Source organism: Amphichorda felina (assembly GCF_050947745.1).
Source record: "Amphichorda felina strain 45539 chromosome Unknown scaffold_1, whole genome shotgun sequence".
Lineage (NCBI taxonomy): Eukaryota > Fungi > Ascomycota > Sordariomycetes > Hypocreales > Bionectriaceae > Amphichorda > Amphichorda felina.
The window spans coordinates 3,685,257-3,705,408 of NW_028145049.1; the positions used below are offsets into that span (position 1 = coordinate 3,685,257).

At 54.8% G+C, this 20,152-nt stretch overlaps 8 protein-coding genes across 8 annotated transcripts; 3 read left to right on the plus strand and 5 right to left on the minus strand.

Annotated features, from left to right (window-relative positions):
- Nucleotides 1–982: 982 nt before the first annotated feature.
- Nucleotides 983–1,777, minus strand: SHE3 (uncharacterized protein; the record flags this gene model as incomplete). Its single annotated transcript, XM_083190693.1, has 1 exon — nucleotides 983–1,777. The coding sequence occupies one exon, from the start codon at nucleotides 1,775–1,777 to the stop codon at nucleotides 983–985; it is 795 nt and encodes a 264-aa protein (XP_083054552.1).
- Nucleotides 1,778–4,590: 2,813 nt separating this feature from the next.
- On the minus strand, nucleotides 4,591–6,979 carry ACO1O0_001204 (RNA-processing protein PTA1; the record flags this gene model as incomplete). The annotated part of the gene is made up of 5 exons (XM_083190694.1): nucleotides 4,591–4,724; nucleotides 4,783–6,191; nucleotides 6,243–6,370; nucleotides 6,420–6,585; nucleotides 6,645–6,979. 5 exons carry the CDS (start codon nucleotides 6,977–6,979, stop codon nucleotides 4,591–4,593), a joined length of 2,172 nt encoding a protein of 723 aa, XP_083054553.1.
- An 831-nt stretch (nucleotides 6,980–7,810) lies between these two features.
- Nucleotides 7,811–8,174, plus strand: ACO1O0_001205 (uncharacterized protein; the record flags this gene model as incomplete). The annotated part of the gene is made up of 3 exons (XM_083190695.1): nucleotides 7,811–7,818; nucleotides 7,891–8,018; nucleotides 8,086–8,174. 3 exons carry the CDS (start codon nucleotides 7,811–7,813, stop codon nucleotides 8,172–8,174), a joined length of 225 nt encoding a protein of 74 aa, XP_083054554.1.
- Nucleotides 8,175–8,238: 64 nt separating this feature from the next.
- Nucleotides 8,239–10,743, minus strand: ACO1O0_001206 (Sds3-like-domain-containing protein; the record flags this gene model as incomplete). The annotated part of the gene is made up of 5 exons (XM_083190696.1): nucleotides 8,239–8,253; nucleotides 8,621–8,878; nucleotides 9,119–9,602; nucleotides 9,659–9,728; nucleotides 9,780–10,743. The coding sequence occupies 5 exons, from the start codon at nucleotides 10,741–10,743 to the stop codon at nucleotides 8,239–8,241; spliced, it is 1,791 nt and encodes a 596-aa protein (XP_083054555.1).
- Nucleotides 10,744–11,448: 705 nt separating this feature from the next.
- On the plus strand, nucleotides 11,449–13,238 carry NOP12 (rRNA-processing protein NOP12; the record flags this gene model as incomplete). Its single annotated transcript, XM_083190697.1, has 4 exons — nucleotides 11,449–11,459; nucleotides 11,520–11,586; nucleotides 11,640–12,689; nucleotides 12,750–13,238. The coding sequence occupies 4 exons, from the start codon at nucleotides 11,449–11,451 to the stop codon at nucleotides 13,236–13,238; spliced, it is 1,617 nt and encodes a 538-aa protein (XP_083054556.1).
- Nucleotides 13,239–13,749: 511 nt separating this feature from the next.
- On the minus strand, nucleotides 13,750–15,447 carry TUB1_1 (tubulin alpha chain; the record flags this gene model as incomplete). Its single annotated transcript, XM_083190698.1, has 5 exons — nucleotides 13,750–14,225; nucleotides 14,280–14,783; nucleotides 14,870–15,180; nucleotides 15,235–15,293; nucleotides 15,436–15,447. The coding sequence occupies 5 exons, from the start codon at nucleotides 15,445–15,447 to the stop codon at nucleotides 13,750–13,752; spliced, it is 1,362 nt and encodes a 453-aa protein (XP_083054557.1).
- A 2,280-nt stretch (nucleotides 15,448–17,727) lies between these two features.
- ACO1O0_001209 (family 53 glycosyl hydrolase) lies at nucleotides 17,728–18,777 on the plus strand (the record flags this gene model as incomplete). Its single annotated transcript, XM_083190699.1, has 1 exon — nucleotides 17,728–18,777. One exon carries the CDS (start codon nucleotides 17,728–17,730, stop codon nucleotides 18,775–18,777), a length of 1,050 nt encoding a protein of 349 aa, XP_083054558.1.
- Nucleotides 18,778–19,031: 254 nt separating this feature from the next.
- ACO1O0_001210 (uncharacterized protein) lies at nucleotides 19,032–19,993 on the minus strand (the record flags this gene model as incomplete). The annotated part of the gene is made up of 2 exons (XM_083190700.1): nucleotides 19,032–19,617; nucleotides 19,674–19,993. The coding sequence occupies 2 exons, from the start codon at nucleotides 19,991–19,993 to the stop codon at nucleotides 19,032–19,034; spliced, it is 906 nt and encodes a 301-aa protein (XP_083054559.1).
- Nucleotides 19,994–20,152: the final 159 nt, after the last annotated feature.

A 20,152-nucleotide genomic window follows, 5' to 3' on the forward strand; every position in this document is an offset into this window, starting at 1 on the left:
TGTTGGGAAACAACGGGCACATCGGCACCTCCCATGCCCCCTTATCCTATTCCCAAGGTGGCTCTCGCGAGGTTCGGTTGGCGGCAAGTGACACCACAGCACATTCCCGACCAGGCCAGATTAAGTAGTACCTATACAGGCAAATTTTCTAGCTGCCGTGGCTGCATTTGAGATGCTGAGCCGTCGAGAAATTGAGGAAGGCTATGGAGTGACCGGCTGAGCTGTGGTTCTCAAGTGCCCCTCGAGAGCCGTCCTCGCCCCTTTTGCCACACTCCCCGCACCTACCTGGAACCGGTGATACTGGTTGCACCCGGCACCGCAGACCAAGAGTTTTCAGTTTCAAACAGAATGGCGCATTTCAACAGCCTATGCTCTCTCGATCCCTATGCCCAAATGGCAATGGGAATGGATAGGTAAAAATAAGTAGCTTGTATATGCGCTGTCATTGCAGTCTCATGGCGTTCTCTTCCTTAGCCAACCTTCTATCCTCTGTTCTGCTTCCCCGGGCTAGAGATTGCTGCGGCATACAATATTAAAGACTCCGCTGGCCTCAGAAAATGCATCCAACGCCCCCCCCCCCGCGCCGCGCCATATCGTCTTCCCCGATGCTATAAAACACACAGTCCTCTGGTATCCCGTATGTAGGTACTAGTAAATAGATCCTTCCGGGACTGAGGGAGGACCTGAAAATAAGTTCAGATCTAGAACAGAAAATGAATAAATAAAAAGATGTGGTATCGTCGTCCAAGTATCGTGCCTGTCATATCTTTCTCGGGCGGTTCCAGCGGAACAATGCCCGTCTATTAACGGTGTCGTGTATAATCAGAAAGTGAGAACAGTTGGTGGTTATCATGTGTCGAAAGGTTGAGGGTCGGGTTCGAGGAGATGAGATGGAGGAAGCTTGATAAGTAGAAGATGTTGGACGGTGCCATTTTTGCAAAAGCGTTTTTGGCGAGGGCGGGTAAGATGAAGGTATTGCTGCTCACTGGGCACCCTTGACGTTATTCTTAACGTTCAAGGCCCATCTTAGCTTGTGTAGTGCCTCGCGCGCCTCCTCCAGAAGCCTCTGCTGCTCTGCCTCTGTCTCTCGCGCGTTTGTCCTGATGTCGCGGAGGTCGTCCTCCTGTGTCTGCTTGTACTCCTCAAACTTCCGCGCAATGTCCTCCTTCTCGCGTTGCAGCTCCTTGATGTTGCTGTCTTGTTGGTCGCAGAGGTCGCGCAGAGTCTGGATCTTGGTGTCGTCTTCTTGGCGCTCTTGGACGAGGGTGGTTATCTCGCCTTTGATCTTGGATACGGCCCTCTTGACCTCCTCTCCCTGATCCCTCCAATGAGATGAGATGGCATTGTATCGGCCCTCCATGAGTTCTGCCAACGTCACAGCCTCCTCAACCTGGATGGTGGAATCCTTCTGGACTTTCTCGAGCTCGCCTCTCCATGTTCTCTCTCGCTCCATGGCCGCCTGTGCCTTCTGCTTCTCCAGCTCAACCGCCGCCTGCAGGCTCTCCACTTGACGTTCTTTTCTCGCTAGCAGCGTCTTTGTGACATTGGCCTCGAGCAAACGGCTCTCGTAGTCGTTGACTATGCGCTCCATCTTGTCCTCGATTAGCTTGGCGGCCTGTTTGGACTCTTCCGCGCGCAGCCTCTCGATCTGGATGTCGCGCTTCAGGGCATCGTTGTCGCTAACGAGCTTGTTGATCACCCGGCCTGTCTTCCCCAAACCAGCCTTGCCAATGGTCGAGTCCCACTGACCGTCACCTTGTTCTCCGCCATCCGACATCATTGCCGCATCGTGAATCGGGGTGGGTTCAACGACCCTGACGCCTCCTGCATGGGCGCTCCATCTTGAAGGCGTGTCGCTTTGGTTCTCGCCTTTTAATCTCACACTCGGAGATCTTTCCACGTGCATTCCGCCCATAGTTGACGCACTGCTCTGGGCACTGCTGGACAGTGTATTTTTCTTGCTCTTCGGGCTCGAATCGGACCGCTCATTACTCGGGACACTTCGGATGGTGCTCGTCCTTGCAATAACGGACTTCGGGGTGGCGCTGGTCGGGCTTCTCATGCTATTGACTGAGCCGACTGAGGCAGGCGACAGTGTCCTCAGGTCTAGCACATCTAGCATGGAAGTTTCGGTAGCTCGGTTCGCGTCTAGAGCAGGTGCTACTGTCAGCAATCGCTTTCGTCGGCCGTCTTGTTGACTGGAGGGTCGGGTGCTCGGTGGACTGTTACCGGGAACGGAGGGAACGGGGGAACGAAGGCAACGCGATTCCGGGAATAGGGTACGGTCGCACACTACTTACGCGGGCGGCCCCGTTTTTGGAGACGATTCTAAAAAGCGTAGATGGAGTCTCTAATGGGTATTAGGATTATTCCCGACCGCCTGAAAGATTTCGGCTGCTCGGGAAGGAATCTATGCTCTATCGAGAGCCTATCTAGCACCTTCCGCCGTCTCCAAAAACAGGGGTCGCCCGCGTAAGTACCTCTAGGCTAGGCCCGCAAAAGCTACAATCACCCCGTATCACTATAATACCTATTTCTATAGCTAAGAGATATCATAATTTTTATATAAAACACCAACATTTATTTTTATCTTCAATATATATAAATATAAGATTAAAATTAAAATTAAAATACTATACGATAAGATAAGATAAGATAGACTTATGATAGCGGGTAGTATATCTAGTAATTGCACTTTCAAATGTTCCTTAAGGTCAGGGACAAGCTTCCAGCAACTGGAACACGGGAGTTTTCTTTAGCCTCCACACTCCTAAGCATGTGGTGCGGCCCAACTGTGACCTAACTTCGAGCCTTCGTCCTGCCTGCTCAACTATCCGTTGCCACGTGATCAATCCCTCTGACCAATACCCCTTTCACTGGTCCGACCCAACTGCCTAACGCCCGTCCGACTGACGCGCCACAGCATGGTTTGCTTTCTCTGTTAATGGAAATCTCCCCTTGTTGCATTTTCGATGCAGCCAAAATGCGCATATGGAGCGCGACAGTAGACGCAGGCCCTTCTGCCGATATACTTAGCTACTCATTCCTGCAACTTTCGAAACTGCTGACAAACCCATTAAAGAGCCTGGGACCCCAGGGCATAGGCATTCTCGGTCCCACGGGCAGTGTGATCCTTCACATTGTAGCATTGTCCCGATTTGAAAAAGTCGCCGTCATACGCCCAAGTGCTAAACAGCAGTCCACCTTCAACACAGTCATGGGTGTTGTAGATCGTCACCCTCTGACTGTGAGAGCCCCATCCATTTTCCCTGTAAGACTTCCAGGGCATATTAAACCAGTTCGCACATGTGTTGTCGTAAACGTGAACCTCCTGTACATCTCCACTGCAGTTAAGCCCAGAATAGATTTTAATCTTGTAGGCCAAACCAACTTGTGACAAGGCAAGGGCAATGAGTGGTTGAAGATGCATTTTCAGAGCGATAGGTAATTTCCCAAAGCGTAAGTAATCAAGGAACAGTCAGCGTAGCTAAAATAGAAAGGATGTTGATGAGGGCAGTTCTTTATAAACAGTAGGTAGGGAGTATTATATATATATATATATATATATATATATAATTTGAGACAATTTACTATACGCCTTGAGCGTAATAAGCAGCGTATTAAGCGTATTAAGTACTACTACGTACATTAAGTAGCGTATTAGGTAGCGTATCAAGTATACTCGGTGGCGTATTTGATATCTTAGTGCTGTTCCTGTGTGCCCTTCCTAGAGGTCGTTATACCTCTACTATACAGCTGAGAAAATCAAAAACGCATGTCCCCAAGTCCCCTTTAGAAGAAAATTCCATCCTCTGCCGAAAATCCATGCCGGGGAGGAGTCCGTTAGTAGTAATGCTTTTGCTTGGTCTCAGTATCCGTAGGGACCAGATTCATAATGTGGATTGAAAATTACCTCATGGATGAAGGACGCAAAATGGTATATCGCAGCAAGTGCGTAGGGTATATTACCTACTTGATGTTGGTGATGCCTTTAAATACCGCCCATCAAGGCATGGAACTTAATAGTTCGCCTAATGGTATTCTTCGTGTATTAATGGGGATGTTCGCGTGCATAAATAGGAATATTCTTCACACATTGACGAGGGTGTTCTTCATGTACATCGAAGAGGTTTTCATGGACATGTATAATACAAGAAGTGTCTGTATTGTGCGAATATTGCCCCATTCTGACTCGAGGATCCCATCTACTGCTCGTCTTCATGTGTCTTGGTATTTTATTGAGCTCGTCTCAGGTATCAGCGAAACCACCAAATAATCTCCCATGCCATAACGTCACAAGTCTCTGCTTTTCTCCCCATTGTTTCCTCCAATGCCCAGATGTGTTCGAGTCGCCAGCCACAACGTCCTCCTACTGGTATTGTGTAGTAAGGCGGTGGCAATTTCCCCCGATGAACCAGACCAACGCCTGTCAATGCCATGTCTGTAGAAATAGTACAACAGCCTCGAGGCTCCGCTAGATGCCACCGCAGGCCTGCCTCGTACAACAAAATTCATCCCTCCGACCTTCTTTGTCGATTTTGACTTCGAGCGCGGGATGGCCGAGCCGAAACGCTTAGTCGTCAAATAGCCTCAGGTCGCAATAGCCGCGGATGAGGATGATGGGGGATCAGCACCATCCCCTTCGCTGCCACGATTTGCAGCCTCCAAAAACTCTGGCCGGTACTTCGCAAGGTACTTGGAGGCTATAGGTCGAGAGTCCTCGACTATTGACAAGAGTCAGCATCAGTTCCGACTCCACGATAGGGTATCAGATTAACTTACACTCCGTCCAAATATCTTGCACCGTGTCAAGCGCAACCTCTCTGATAGGTGGGCGCATCATGACGAGGTACAGCAAGCTCGTGAGAGCAAGTTGCACAACGCTGGGGTCCTTGCACATGGACTTGACGCGTGATAGAATCGTCCGGTTCAGCTCGGGAATCTCGCTCAGAAATCGCGTCAAGACCTTGTCCTGAGGGTGGAGGTAGGGGAGGAAGCCATCCACCAGCCGCAGCGTGCACTTTTCGTAATGCTGGGGGTGGTCACCGCCGGCCATGCTCTGTATCTTGTCGTTGTACCACTCTTCGCAGAGCCACGATACCGCCACGTCGATGTGCTTCCGGAAGTCTTCCATGACGTAGTTATATAGAACATCGCGGATGTGGCTGCTCAGAGTCGGTGGACTGCTCGGTTCGTCTTCGCTCTTGATAGATATCTCCTCCAAGCCAGCCGGGGACCGTGTTGCTAGTCGAGTCAAGATAGTCATCCAAGATTCGCGAGCTCCAGAGCTGGCAGCCAACCGCGTAAAGCCGGCCTTGTTCTTTCTTGATCCCAAATCCTCCACCGTCTTGGACATCTCCAAAACTCTACTTACAATGCCATGGCCCGCGTTTAGAGCGAGCTCAGGTGTCAATTGCTGTGGCTGCGGGAGGTTAAAGGACTTGAGTCCCAGAGAATCCTCGACAGACAAAGGTCCACCAGGTACGGTTGGAGCTCCATCCAGTTTATTCAAGATCTGCTCCGTATCCTCTGCTTGGAAGAAGTCGGGCTCATAATCATCGTCATCCTCATCCACTCCAAGAGGTGCCGTGTTCGGGTTCAGTTCAGGGACGGGTGCGCTGGCGAGGGTATCGAGACGGTTGCGCACAGCGTCAATGGACTTTGCCAGTAGTTGCGGGTCTATCCTGGACAATGCGTTGACGGCGAGTTTGGCCACCAGCTGGCTCGGGACTTGCGAGAGGTCGAACGACTTGAGTCCCGCAGCATCAGTCAAGGAAAAGACATCCGCTAGCGTGTGAGGACCGGGTCCCAAGGGGGGTATTTGAACTTGAGCTGCTTCAACCCGCTGTCGCTTAGCATCGTAAGCATCCTGCTGCTGGTCCTCTAGGGCTCTCTTCTTGCCAGACCCGTCAAAGGCCTCAGCCACCATTCGCATCGTGCGCTCGATATACTGATGTATCCTCGGTATCAGGGGGTTATGAGGGTCCCTCTTGCTGAGGTGTATCAGGAGAATTCTTGCCGTCTTCTCCATGGACCGAACCATGACTTTGGCTTTGGGGGTCAAGGGTGAACCTGCCAGTCTCAGGGGATCAAAGTTTAGAAGAGCATTGAGGATTCGCGTCGAGGTTCCAGGACGTGTGCGGACAAGAATCGACAAGCAGTTCAGCGTCGCATCTACAACCAAAGCATCCCTATAGGTGGTTAGGTCACGTATCTACAAAGAGCCAGAGATCCAGCCTTACCCGCTCTCTTGCAGAGCACTCAGCATGCGGTCCAACAGACCCATGCTCTCCGCCTCTAGGTTTCTAGGGTCTAGGGATTGGTGGTTTGGTGGTACTTTGTCGAGGGACACGTCGAGAGCACCGCCATACTAAAGTTCGATCAGTCTAGACTCATTCATCGAAAGCCAAAGATCATACCCTGGTTTCAGCGCCCGAGGCTACGCTCTGCGCCAAGACAACCCGCTGCACAAACTTGATGCAGCATATTCTTACACTGGGAACAGCGTGGTCCCATATCCTCAGGATCCTTTGCTTGATAGACATCATTCGCTCCCAAGTGATCGTGTCGTAGGAATTGTTGATCCTGTAGTCCAAAGGTCAGCCCACACCCCCATCAAACCTTCCACCCAGAGGGATACCTACGTCCATCGCAGCGCAAGCGGGTAGATGCTCGCGGCCGTCTGTATGACGCTCCGGAGAACCTGCGCATCCTCCTTTTCATTGTTCACCATGGATTCCAGGAGCTCGAGGACGTAGGGCTGCATCGTCTCCTTCTCGCCGTTCGGCAGCGAGGGCGTCGCAAACGCCTCGGCGAGGAAGTCGGCGCCCCATCTCCGCAGCTCCGTCGAGGCCGTGGGTTTTATTATGGGAACAATGCCTCGGACCACGCTCGGATAGTATTGCACGTCACCGAGGACCAACTTGCGGGCGTCGTTGAGCTGGCGGATCTGCTCCGGTACTGAGAGTGTCGCAGCCATGGCGACTACAAGCGCAGTCGCGCACGGATAACAGAGAGATGGTAGCTCGGGCTAGTAATATTCGATAAATAAGCGAGTGACGGGAGTGGAATTCGGCTTCCTCTGTCGATGGTGATGCGCCTCGCAGCGCACGCGACTGGGCGAACAATCAACTTTTCTCCAGTATCTTCATGCTCCGCATCAATCGTCGGCGCAATGTTGATAGTCCCGTCGCTTATAAATTGGAGTTCCGCGTGATCTAGTCGGATACACACGTCGCTGGCGGCGTCGAGAAAGGATTGTGGGCGTTGGATTCTAACGTTCGTGGGAAGGCTCGTCAAAAGGTTCGGACATTGAGGCCATCTGAACGCGGGTACCCTTGCAAGCACAGCTCAGCTTCTGCCGCGTAGAAGGGTGACATAAATATATCTGCAGATTTACAAGGTCGTCTCTAGCAAATCTCCAGCCTACCCAATGAATGAATTTTTGAGAAGGAATCTTTCAAGAATTCAAAATATATAGAACCTAGTTAATTATTATACAGATTTTATTTCAACGAATATTTGGGATTAATGGCTGTGGTACGAGATCTCTAAAATATACAGATCACTTGGTGAGTCCTGCTATTATTCTGTCACCTATTCTCGGAGATCGTACGTCACTCCAGATTTAGCCGGGAATAAACCGCGAAGATCCCTGTGCTTTTGGACCCTCGGACGAGGTTCAAGATCGTGATATTGGTACATACCGCTCCGTCCGACGGCTCCAGATTCCGACCGCATTACCTCGCTTCCCGAATCCGGAGGCGCACTCTTTAAGTCTTCTTCGCGAGAGCTCACATCAGTCGCCAAGATGGCAGTGTTCGTCAATCCCCTTCCCACCCGCCACCACAAGAACCCGGGGCGCTGATCTATCTACCCTTCTCTGCGCAGTAACTCTCAGTCCACATACTACGACCGCCGGCACCGCCAGGGCCAGGCTCTTATCCGCGCGCGGAGGCCGTATCTGGTCAAGAACGCCGTCACAGGGCTTGGTTTGACTGCTGTGGTTGCAGGAATCTGTAGGTCCAACTACCACCGACATTCTCCCCCTCCCCCCGGATCGGCACATGCTTATATAGAGAATAGACGCCTACACCCTGAGCAAGGTCGGCCAGGACGACTTCGAAGATGTCAAAGTACCCGATACCCCCCGAGCGCCTGCAGCCTCCAAATAAATCACGTTACATCACCTTCGTACCCACTCTCCACACAGTCAAACTACAACGGGTCAAACAGCAGTCACGGGAGGATGATCTGAAGAGTCATGGTCAAGATGTCCTTTGAAGGATCTACTCGACCGATACGCCGCTTCGTCCACGACGTTCATGTACAGTACGGGTGCTGAGCCACCCTCGTGCCACAAGTATTCCGAGCAGCCAAAAGAAATGTACAATAATAACCAATGCGACATGTAAAGTCCGAACCCCTGGATCACTCCTGTTACTCATTGCTCCTTAAACCCCAAAAAGAAACACAATTGCGCCGTCGAGAAAACCTCAGAGGATTGCGTCTCGCCCCAAATTCTATGCTGCGCCTTGCGCATGCTCCTACGGCTGTAATGCCATCATGACCTTTCCATTGTTCTTGGGTATCACAAAATCCGAAAGCAGAAACAACCCACCCGATATAGCCAGTCAGAGTCTCCATCCATCGCGCTCATGCGGCGGCCGTTCTTGACTCGCGGGTGGGATTCGGCAATGCCGTCCGCTTCATCGGGTTCGTGGGCCTTAGTGCCGTCCGAGTCAGCTCCGGCGATTCTGAAGGTCGGCTTGACGGTGCCGGTGATCGTTGCTGTGAGATGGGACCGTCCACGGTAGCTGTTGCGGAGTTGGCTTGTGCTGGCTGAGCTGCCCGCCCAGACATGGCGGCCTGTTCCGCCCTCCCATCAATGTGACTAGGGTTCAACTGCTGTAGGATTGCCTTGTGTGATGAATGGTTCGGATTTGCCCACGGTGTCTCTTTGAGGAATTGCTCGCCGGCTGGTCCGAGGCGATTGAATGAGGGTGGCTGGTACTCTTCTCGGGGTTGAAAACTTGGGCGTTGCCTGGTGCGGCGCGACTGCTGTTCACAATTGTATTAGATCAATCCAGAAGAGCCTGTTCATGGGGGCCTTGCTTACCTCTATGGCACTTAAATCATCGTTGAGCTCAGAGGCTGAAGCTCCGTTGATCTCGGGGCCTGCGGGGAAGCCCTCGTACTTGGCAATGCCCGCCAAGGTGGACACCTCTGTGTTGTACGCAACTGCATTCTTGACACGCTGCGCAGGATCTTTGGGAAACACGAGCCCGCAGTCTCCTATGCTGTGTGCGTGTCGTCTAGCAGTCTGGACGTCATACCACTCCCGATCGAGCGCGGCCAAAACAGACTCCCGTTTCTCGCGTATGGCCTGGGAAAACTGGCTCCAGATTTGTGATCGGATGGACACGAATCGTCGTTCGGTAGCCCTCATGCGGTACTCCTTTTCTTTGTCAATCCCTCGGAGCTTTCGGTTCAACCGATCGTCGAGGCATTGTTTCATGTTGAGGTACTCGCGGTGTGTGGGCTCGTCGGCCAAGAGCGACTGTTCTTCTTCTTCCAGACGCTGGAGGCGATCTTTGTACAGTCTATGGTGTGGTTAGACGCGTCCGGAGCCACGGAGGTCATCAAATCAACCACGTACCTGTCCCTAAATACTCCAAACATTTCCTCTATCCGAGACCAGTCTCTGAAGGCCGCTTGCTTCCTCTCAGCTGGTATATGGTCAGCTTGCTGCTGTACCTTCCTTACTAAGGAGAACTTACCCTCTTCTGCGCTCTTTGCAGCAGCATCGGCCTCGGCCTCGGCTTCCTCCTCAGCCTCAACCTCGATTGTCTCACGCTTCTGTTCCTGCTCGTCCTCGACTTCATTCTCGTGCCCCTCCTCTTGAGCTTCGGCAGGGGTGGCTTCGTCGACATCCCCACTGCCCTTGCGCTTGGAGCCATTACGAGTAAGCTTCTTGGTCGCCCGCGTCTCGCGCTCGATGGGAATCTCCTCGGCCGAGGCGTACTGGTCCACGGGGGAGGTCTCTTCACCATCAGCCACGGGTAGATTGCCGCCGAGCTCTTTGGGCACTGCGAGAGTCTCTTCTTTTGTTGCGAGTTCTTGATCGGTCTCGACTTCAGCAGCCACAACAGAACCCGTCCGCTTTCGAAGCGGTTGTTCCGACTCGGAATTATCGGTCGCGAGTGACCGCTTTCGCTTTCTGTCCTGGGAATCATGCTGGTGGTCATCATCGACACTTGTGTCCTTGGTAGTAGCGACTTTGCTGGGGGACTCGGGGGCGACGCTCCCATCAGAGACTTCCGAAGCCGCATCCTCCAGTATTGATTCGTCATCGGCCCGATCATGGCCCCCGTGGGCCACGGCAGTTCTGCGGAGCTTGCTAGGAGTGTGCTCGAAGACTTGGCCGTCGTTGTACTGGTCGACGACGACGTCCCGTTGCCTTTGATGCTGGGGGGTGTCGTAGAGCCGCTCCGTCTCGGCCTCCGTGTCGTTGGCGTCGGAGTGGGCGACGGACCGGGCGTCCGATAAATCGCTGTCGGAATCCAGCCCGTCCTGGTTTGTATCCACCTGGCCGTCGGCAGTCATGCTAGAATCATGCTCATCTTCGCCATTCAGATGCATATTGATGTCGTCGTCGTTGCCGTCCTTGTCGTCCACCTCGCTCAGTGGGCTGGAAATGTTGCTGTCCTCGTGGTCGACCACGTCGGCCCCAGAGGGGGACATGACGGGCGGCGCGGTAGCAGTCGCCGCCATTGCAAAAAATCAACCGCACCGTAGAGGTGCTACAGGGGGTTTCGATGGCCGAAGCAGGCGCAGAGTGTGTTGTTGGGGGTGGGCGTGGTCGTCGGGCACCGCGCTCGCAGGAGCTCGCGCAACCGTCGATCGCACCAGGGCAAAGTTCGGGGAGCGAGGAGAGAGAAGTAGCAAGGTGCACAGCGCGTAGCTATGAACTTTTTGAGCGATGGAACTTGAGGGAAAAGCAGGGAAAAGACCTGCAGTGTCGCTTAGGGGAAGCGGTGGTGGGAGGAATTGGAGGTGGGAGAAGGTGACGGAGCCAGAGCAGAGGGCAGATGGGCACGAGGAACAAGATGCCGATTTGCGCTGCGGTGCTGCTCGCTAATACCACCCTGCCACTGCCACTTGACCGCACTTGACCTGCCAGTGCAGGAGAGCGCAAGTGGGCTATGATGGGGGCAGGGCGGTGAGGGCTGGCAGAATGCCACTGATGGGGGGCTGTGGATCGGCAAGCCGCGGCACCAAACGCCCAGCAGACCAATGACGCATTGTTCCGGTGACCAGGAATGCGCGAGACAGACGTCCACCGCCAAAATTTTGGCATATTTCGGCCCTCCAACTTTTCCTGCCGCCTTCTCCAAATCCTACTTTCCAGCATTGCAAGCGTCCTGCGACTCAGGAATTTCACGGACCATGGGGAAAAAGTGAGTCGGGTTCCAATTCACCTGTTGCTTTTGTCCAGGGGTACTAATTTATCGCAAAAGGACCACCCAGCTGGGCGCCTCTACTGCAGCCATCGACCCCACCCTCAACGCTCTCTTCTCCGCCAGTGTAAGTACACGGCCCAAACGGTTCACCAGGAGCTGAGCTAACACCCCTCGCAGCTGGGACCGGTCAAGGCCCCCCCCAAGTCGCGATACTCTACGCTCGTTGAGGAGAAGCCGCGGAAAGATCAAAAGAAGCAGGCTCCTCAACAAGAGAGCGAGGATGATGACGAGGATGCTGGTGACGACGACGAAGAGCTCTCCGAGGCCAGCGAGGAGCTAGACTACGACGGAGAAGACGATGGCAACGAAGACGATGGCGATGACGTCGAAGGAACCAGCGAGGAGGCAGATGAGCCCGAGACACCTCAAATAGAGGAGCCGTCGAAGCGTGAGCGGAAGCGAAAGAGAAAGAACGACAATGAGGACCTCGAAGACAAGTACCTCTCCAAGCTGACCAAGGACGATGACTTCGAGCCTGCAGAGAAACGCCACAAGAGCGACGCTCCAGAGGCCGCAGATGTCGACGACGACGACGAGAAGATCCCCCAGCATGAATCGCTGAGCAAGGACGCCAAGAAGTCCGAGCTGGAGAAGGCCGATCGGACCGTCTTCGTTGCCAATGCTTCCTCGGAGGCCATCTCATCAAAATCGGCCAAGAAGACACTGCTAAGCCACTTGGCTTCTGCCCTTGACGCCGAGGCCGGGGAGAAGATCGAGTCCATCCGCTTCCGGTCCGTTGCCTTCTCTACGGGCTCCATGCCCAAGAGGGCTGCCTACATCACCAGGCAGCTCATGGAGGCCACGACGAAATCAGCAAATGCCTACGTTGTCTACTCTACCGTCGCGGCAGCCCGGAAATCCATTTCCAAGCTGAACGGAACCGAGGCGCTGGGAAGGCACATGAGGCTGGACAGTGTTTCTCACCCCTCGCCGACAGACCACCGCCGGTGCATCTTTGTCGGCAACCTGGGCTTCGTCGATGACGAGTCCGTCCTCAACGATACCGAAGACGGAGAGACAGTCAAGAAGAAGCGGAACAAGGTCCCTTCGGACGTCGAGGAGGGCCTCTGGAGGACATTCTCCACGCAGGGCAAGGTTGAGAACGTCCGCGTCGTCCGCGATCCCCACACTCGCGTAGGCAAGGGCTTCGCCTACGTGCAGTTCTACGTACGTAAAACATGATTTACCCAAGCCCCCAGCCCTTCCTCCATGCTAACAAGCGCTTAGGATGCCAACAGCGTCGAATCGGCCATGCTCCTGGACGGCAAGAAGTTCCCCCCCATGCTCCCCCGCGCGCTCCGCGTAGCCCGCGCCAAGGACCCCCGCAAGACGGCCCTCGCCCAGGAGCGGGAGAGGGGGAGGCTCGCCGACACCAAGGGCGCCGCAAAGAACACCAAGTACAAGTACAAGGCCACGCCGGAGGAGAAGTCCCAGGCTGGCCGTGCGGCCAAACTACTGGGCCGTGGCGGTGCAGCTTTGGAGCGGCGCAGGGCTTCTGGCAGGGACGCGCCCAATCGTGGCGCGCCGGCTGCCGGAGCCGATCCCCACGAAAGCTTGAAGACGCCCCAGCAGATCGTCTTCGAGGGTACCAGGGCCAGCGCCAACAATGGGCGTCCCAAGGATCTCAAGTTTGGAAAGAAGGGGAAGGGCAAGAAGGGAAAGCCTGTGGACAGAGGGTCACGTAGGGCAGCCGAATGGAGGAAGACGAAGAAATGAGCGGTACATAATCTAAACCCGGTACACACGCACACAAGAGCACCCATTAATTTTCATGTAAGCCATCTGTCATATCAGCCCTTACGAGCCAGCATCGCGTCCGGTCCCCATATTGTCACATGTGTATGGAAGGAGGAAAAAAGGATATCGACATTGATGTGTACCTGCTTGCTTCGAAGGGAAATCAACTCATATATGGTGTAGGGGACAGTCTGGTCTATTAGACTTGGCTCCGAAGCTCATTTCCTACTGAAGGGGTAACCTGGGGCTAAATTCTCATTTTATGGGCAGCAACAAAGGGAATCTACCACTGCCTCCCTGTCCGCCTCCTAAGCAGACAGGAGACATTGGGCAAACCAATCTCCACGACGCTTCTCTGTACATGTAGACATCTCATCGCCCTTGGACAAAAAATATCAAAGTTTTCGCCGCTCTCAAGGAATCGAAAGGGAGGGGGGGGGAAGGGGGTATTCGGGTGGGGGGGTCACTAGGGACTTGCGGGCGTACCAGCTTAGTACTCGGCCTCCTCCTCGGCCTCGAAGCTGTCGGCAGCAACCTCCTCGTAATCCTTCTCGAGGGCAGCAAGATCCTCGCGGGCCTCGGTGAATTCACCCTCCTCCATACCCTCACCGACATACCAGTGCACGAAGGCACGCTTGCTGTGCATGAGGTCGAACTTGTGGTCGAGTCGCGACCAGGCCTCGGCGATGGCAGTGGTGTTGGAAAGCATGGACACGGATCGCTCGACGGAGGCGAGGCCACCATCCTCGGCGGAGGCGGGGACAGCCACGGGCTTCTGGTAGTTGATGCCGAGCTTGAAACCCGTGGGGCACCACTCGACCAGGTTGAACGAAGACTTGGCCTTGAGAGCAGCGATAGCAGAGTTGCAGTCGCGAGGAACAACGTCACCACGGTACAGGAGAGCAACAGCCATGTACTTGCCGTTGCGGGGATCGCAAACGACCATCTGGTTGTTAGGCTCGAAGCCTGCATACTGTCAGTGTCCTACGTTGTGCAAACCGGGGTACTAGTGATACATACACTGGAAGGTGATGTCGTGGACCTTGAAGCTCTCGTGCTGGCTCTTGGCGGCAGAGACAACGGGGGCATAGCTGATGAGGGGGTAGTGGATACGGGGGTAGGGGACCAGGTTGGTCTGGAACTCGTTCAGGTCGACGTTGAGAGCACCGTCGAAGCGCAGAGACGAGGTGATGGAGCTGACGACCTGGGCAATCAGGCGGTTCAGGTGGTCAAAGGAGGGACGGGGGATGTCGAGGTTGCGGCGGCAGATGTCATAGACAGCCTCGTTGTCGACAAGGAAGGTGCAGTCCGAGTTCTCAATGGTGCTGTGCGTCGACAGAACGGCGTTGTAGGGCTCCACGACGGCGGTGGAGACGCGGGGAGCAGGGTAGACGGAGAACTCGAGCTTGGTCTTCTTGCCGTACTCGGTGGAGAGGCGCTCCAGGACGAGAGCACCGAAGCCAGAGCCGGTACCGCCACCGAAAGAGTGGAAGATGAGGAAGCCCTGGAGGGAGTGGCAGTTGTCTACATCGACGGCGCCCCACATTAGCTGCACCATCCCAACAAGTTGAAGATACCGCCCAATTGCCGGGGAGCGGCGGGTAACTCACCGGCAACGCGACGGATGCGGTCCATGACATTGTCAACCATCTCCTTGCCAATGGTGTAGTGACCACGGGCGTAGTTGTTGGCAGCATCCTCCTTGCCGCTAATCAGCATCTCCGGGTGGAAGAGAGAGCGGTAGGAGCTGGTGCGGATCTCATCGATGGGAGAGGGGTCGAGATCGATGAAGAGCGACCGAGGGACATGCTTGCCACCGCTGGTCTCGGTGAAGAAGGTCTCGAAGGAACCGGGATCACCAATGTCCTTGAGGTTGGGGTCGGGACGACCGTCGGCGCCAAGGCCATGCTCCAGGAGGTAGCTGTGATGGTTGGGTCAGTAGAGTGCAACGTGATGCTATCAGAGGTCTGCATACAGCTCCCAGGCAGAGTTACCCAGCTGGGTGCCAGCCTGGCCGATGTGGAGGTGAACAATCTGTGGAGGTGGCGCGTCAGTGGTGATATCTCTGGTGCGATGCCAATTGGGGAGATCAGGGGGGGGATGCCGCCAGAGGTCCAACGGGGCCGTGGTCTGGGAAGCAGCTCGGGAGCGCAGAGGGGAAGGGACAAAAACACACCTCGCCCTTCATATTGGATGATTGTCCACGAGACTCGTCGAGGAGAAGTCGGAGAGGAAGTTGCAAGTGACAACGGAGGTTGAAAGCAGAGGTGAGGAAGAGGAGGTCTCCAGGTTGTGATGGATTTCTGGTGGTTGTGGGCTCGGTTGGCGGGGTCGATCAGCAGTGGTCTTCAACCAGAGCCAGCGGTGAGCAGCGGTGAGAGTACCAGATACTTGTTTTTATCTGGGAGCCTGCAGCAGACAGCGAGTATTTGGGACCCGCACTTCTGCCGAGCACCAACCCCTGACCCCGGGAGTTCCCCTGGGTCCCTGGCAGGGGTTGGGGGTCAGTGGCTCTGTGGTGAGAGACCTGGCTTGAATTGGGTGTCTACAACCTCAGCAATGACGCTCTCAGGCTCAAAACCGATTGCGAGAGCACAAACTTTGTCGTCTGATTTGGAAACAGCTGAAAGGCTTCAAAGCTTCATGAGCTCTCCACTCCACTCGTCCCGACGAGATTGATCCAGCCGTCTCCGCACTCGTTGCGTACCGCTCGGCGCTAGCCGCCCTATTCCGACCACTAGCCCAACCGCTCACAAGGAGACACACGCCAGCAGATTCAGTTGGGGCAGTACTCGTACCTAAGACCCAGCCATCTGACACAGCATCTCAGCGTTGAATGGCAACCACCAGCCACGCCCAGCCAAGAATGCGGTGTGTTGGTTCCGGCACGACCGTACGAGCAGGAGTACGGTATTACTTTGTCCGGATAGTTCCGCTGCTTCGTTGGCCATTGGCAGATTGTTGACATTGTTGAGGATAGCCTACGACTACACGGTAGCACCTCGCCTTAGGGTAGCTGACCCCCACGACCTGGGGGCCAGCAATTGAGTTTGGCCAACACGTCAGTGGTAGCGCTAAAGCTGGAGGACTAACCGCTGGAACGGCACGCAGTTACCAAAAGAGGCGATTTGCCAGAAGGGGGTTACACGTTAACCCGAGGTCGATACCAGCAGGGCAGTTCTCGACCCGTGACGTACTAATTGGAGTAAAACTAAAACTCGACGTGTGCCGAATCTATACTTGGAGCGTGACAAATCTCTATTCGGGGTACGGGTACGATGAGTCTCTATCTGGGATACGATGAATCTCCGTTCGGGCTGCGACGGGTCTCTATTCGGACCGTATGCATTATAATGGGGCGCCTATTATGATGATATTTACATGGTTATAGTAACGACATTGACAACTTGCTAATGTTCCTATTCAGTATAAATGTGCGTATTATTGCCGGCAATATTAACGTGGTTATAGTAGTATTTAAAATATTCACTAGTACTAGCACTACTACTACTCCGTATTACAACTCTTATTGCTCCGTACTCGTACGAGTAATTATCCCACTCTTGGGATCAGACATGTCTCAGACGCCATGCGGCCATGATTCTGCTAGGTATTTATACACTACGAAGGACGGATGCGAGTTCGTACGTACGAGTACCGGACAGGGAACCAAAGGATCGTACAGCCAGTTCGGGTGAGACCAATATTACGAGTAATACCCAACTGCTCGGATGGATGAATACTCGTACAAATAACCATGGCCCCACGATTACAGCAGCAATTCCCGGGAAACATCAGCACAAATTCACATGGTAATACTTGTACACCCAAGCGGTCTGGGGGAGCCGCGCAGAACATTGGGCGGCACGAGAGAATCACGAGTCGTGGGCAAACCACAAAGAAATCAATCCCTGCGGCATATATGAGCATAATATTACTACTGGTATCCGTATCCGTACCTGCTTATGGAGCACGGATGTTTAAAAGGACGTTCCCAATTGCTCAGACCCTTGTCCTGGCAACCCCAACGCATTGCGCGGCAGTCAGACTGTTATTAACCCGGGGGGCTGTCTGCCGATGATCTTATCGATCCGGCGCAGCTGACAGCGCAGCTCCTTGTTGGAGGCAGCCATCTCCTGCCTCTCGGATCCTTATTTGATCGCTTATAGGCTCGTCATATCCCCGATCGTGATATGCATTAAGTGCGGGGGACGAGTTCCAACCTGTATGGAGGAATTTCTATTTCGGAGGCAGAAGCTCCACCGTCCCGATCTTGAAACCATTAGCCATTGTGCATGAAACCGCACTTCTACCACGTAACTATGGGAAGCAGCACTGATTCCATCAATTGGATGGAAGAGGTAACGGCGTTCATGAGGTTCTCGCCCGGCACTACTACTTAAGATGGCTGGACCGTCTCTTCGACCAAGGACTAGGATTATCGACCACTACAGCTCCGGTATTCAAGATGAAGACTAGCCTGAACCTTGCCATCTTGTCCCTGGCTACGGCCTCCACCGCCCTCCAGTATGTCGGCGCCGACTGGTCCTCCGTCCTCGTCGAGGAGGCTGCTGGGATCACTTACACGACGGCCTCGGGTGAAGCTCAACCCCTCGAGCGGATACTCGCCGACTCCGGCGTCAACACGGTCCGCCAGCGCGTCTGGGTGAACCCGTCCAACGGCGACTACAGCCTCGACTACAACATCGAGATCGCCAAGCGTGCGCAGGCGGTGGGCCTCGACATCTACATCGACCTCCACCTCAGTGACACCTGGGCCGACCCGGCCAACCAGGACATCCCCTCGGCCTGGCCCACTGACGTCGAGAACCTGTCTTGGCAGCTGTACAACTACACGCTGGACGTGTCCAACGCCCTGGCCGCCGAGGGCATCAACCCGACCATCATCTCAGTCGGCAACGAGATCCGAGGTGGCCTCCTCTGGCCCGTTGGCCACTACGACAACCCGGCCAACATTGCCACCCTGCTGCACTCCGGTTGCGCCGGCGTCAGGGACTCGAGCCTGAGCCCCGCACCCAAGATCATGCTGCACCTCGACAACGGCTGGGACTGGTCTGTCCAGGAGTGGTTCTACAGCACCGTGCTGGACCAGGGCTCCCTTGCCCTCGACGACTTCGACATGATGGGCGTGAGCTTCTACCCCTTCTACAACGAGGACGCCACCCTTGCCAACCTCAAGACGTCGCTGGGCAACATGGCCAGCACCTGGGGCAAGGAGCTGCTCGTCGTCGAGACCAACTGGCCCACCTCGTGCCCGTCGCCCGCGTACCCCTTCCCCGGCGACGTCGCCGACATCCCCTTCTCCCCGGACGGGCAGGTCTCGTATATCCAGAGCGTCGCCGACGTCGTGTCGAGCGTGAGCGGCGGCGTCGGCCTGTTCTACTGGGAGCCGGCTTGGGTGGACAACCAAGGGCTCGGCTCGTCCTGCGAGTCCAACACCATGTTCGAGTGGCCCGGCACTGCCCTCTCCAGTCTCTCCGTGTTCTCGTCCATCTGAAAGCTTTCCCGCATAACGGGTCGTAAATAGACATGAGTGGTGAAGAAAAATAGTCATCATTCGTTCCGGTTGCTCGTTGAAACCAGATCCTTGTCTATGTCCTCTTGTCCCAACTCAAACCCCTTGACCGCGCTCCAATGCAAAATGATGTATAAAAAAAAATTCCAAACAAAAAAACAGAAAAATGGTATCATGTAAGATGGACTCCGCTGTGAAAACCCAGATATCATGCATCCAGCAAACCACGATTCTCCTCACCCCTGCCGAGTATCGTCGGTTGTTTCAACCCTCTCCAGCTCTTCGATGCGGCGCTGGATGGCAACCTTCTGGGCCTTGAGCACCTGAATCTCGCCATCGTGTTCGCGCACGCCACCAACGTCATCCACGGGGCTGCTCCTCTCGCTGAATTCGTATGCCAGAGGCGGTAGCTCCCCAGAAGAGCCCCGTAGCCTGGCGTCGACCACGGAAGTCGCGTCTCCTTGCCTCCCCGGTCTCTTGCATTTGTGTTTCCGACAAAGTAGCCATAGACTGAGGCCGATAAGGATCAGCCCTCCGATGGTTGCGCCGATGCCGATACCAATGCGGGCACCGAGTGACAGCCCTGGATGGCCCTCGACCTCGTTTCGAATCTCCTCCTCGGACGTCAGACCTAGGATCTCCTTATCTTCCTCTCGGAAGAGCGCACTAATAGCGTATACCGCCAGCGTGGCGCTGATGAGAGTACTGGTCTCGCCCGTCAGGATGTCATATGAGCCGCCCGAGGTCGTGTTGTAGATGATGGGGACGGCTAGTGCAGTCGGTATTTCGCGTTTGCAATAGTGGCCGTCTAGAGAATATTCACTGAGTTAATGTGTTAGCAGCGGCATCTTTCACAGGCACTCTCTCGTCTAACATACAAGGAGCAGCACACAGCCGTGTTGGTCGCCACCGACTTGGCCTCGTTTGTGTTTCGACGGACCGATACGGTCGTCCAGCCGTTGGGGCAGGTAGCCGGACTGAAGGTCCCAGTCCTTCCTTCGAAGAACATGCCATCGGGGTAGCAGGTGAGGGTGCTCGCATCGGAGATTGGCTCGAGGTCCAGGTAGGCAATGGGTCCAGACGTGCCCGGATCATACTGCTGGCTAATGTCGTAGGTCCACGTGCAGCTCAGCGGCGTGCTCCATTGCGTTGTCATGGGCGGGAAGGGCTTTGGGCCATCAGGGCTGGTCGTGGTCATCGGCGCCGAAGTTGAAGTCTGGGTTCCCGGCGAGGCCGAGACCGAGCCCGAGCCCGTGGCACCGGCTAGATCCGATGACGGGACCGTCGAAGATGGCCCTGGTGAGGAGGACATTGTGTGTCGCCCCGAGCACCAGACCCTGCGGAGTGATCAACAGGA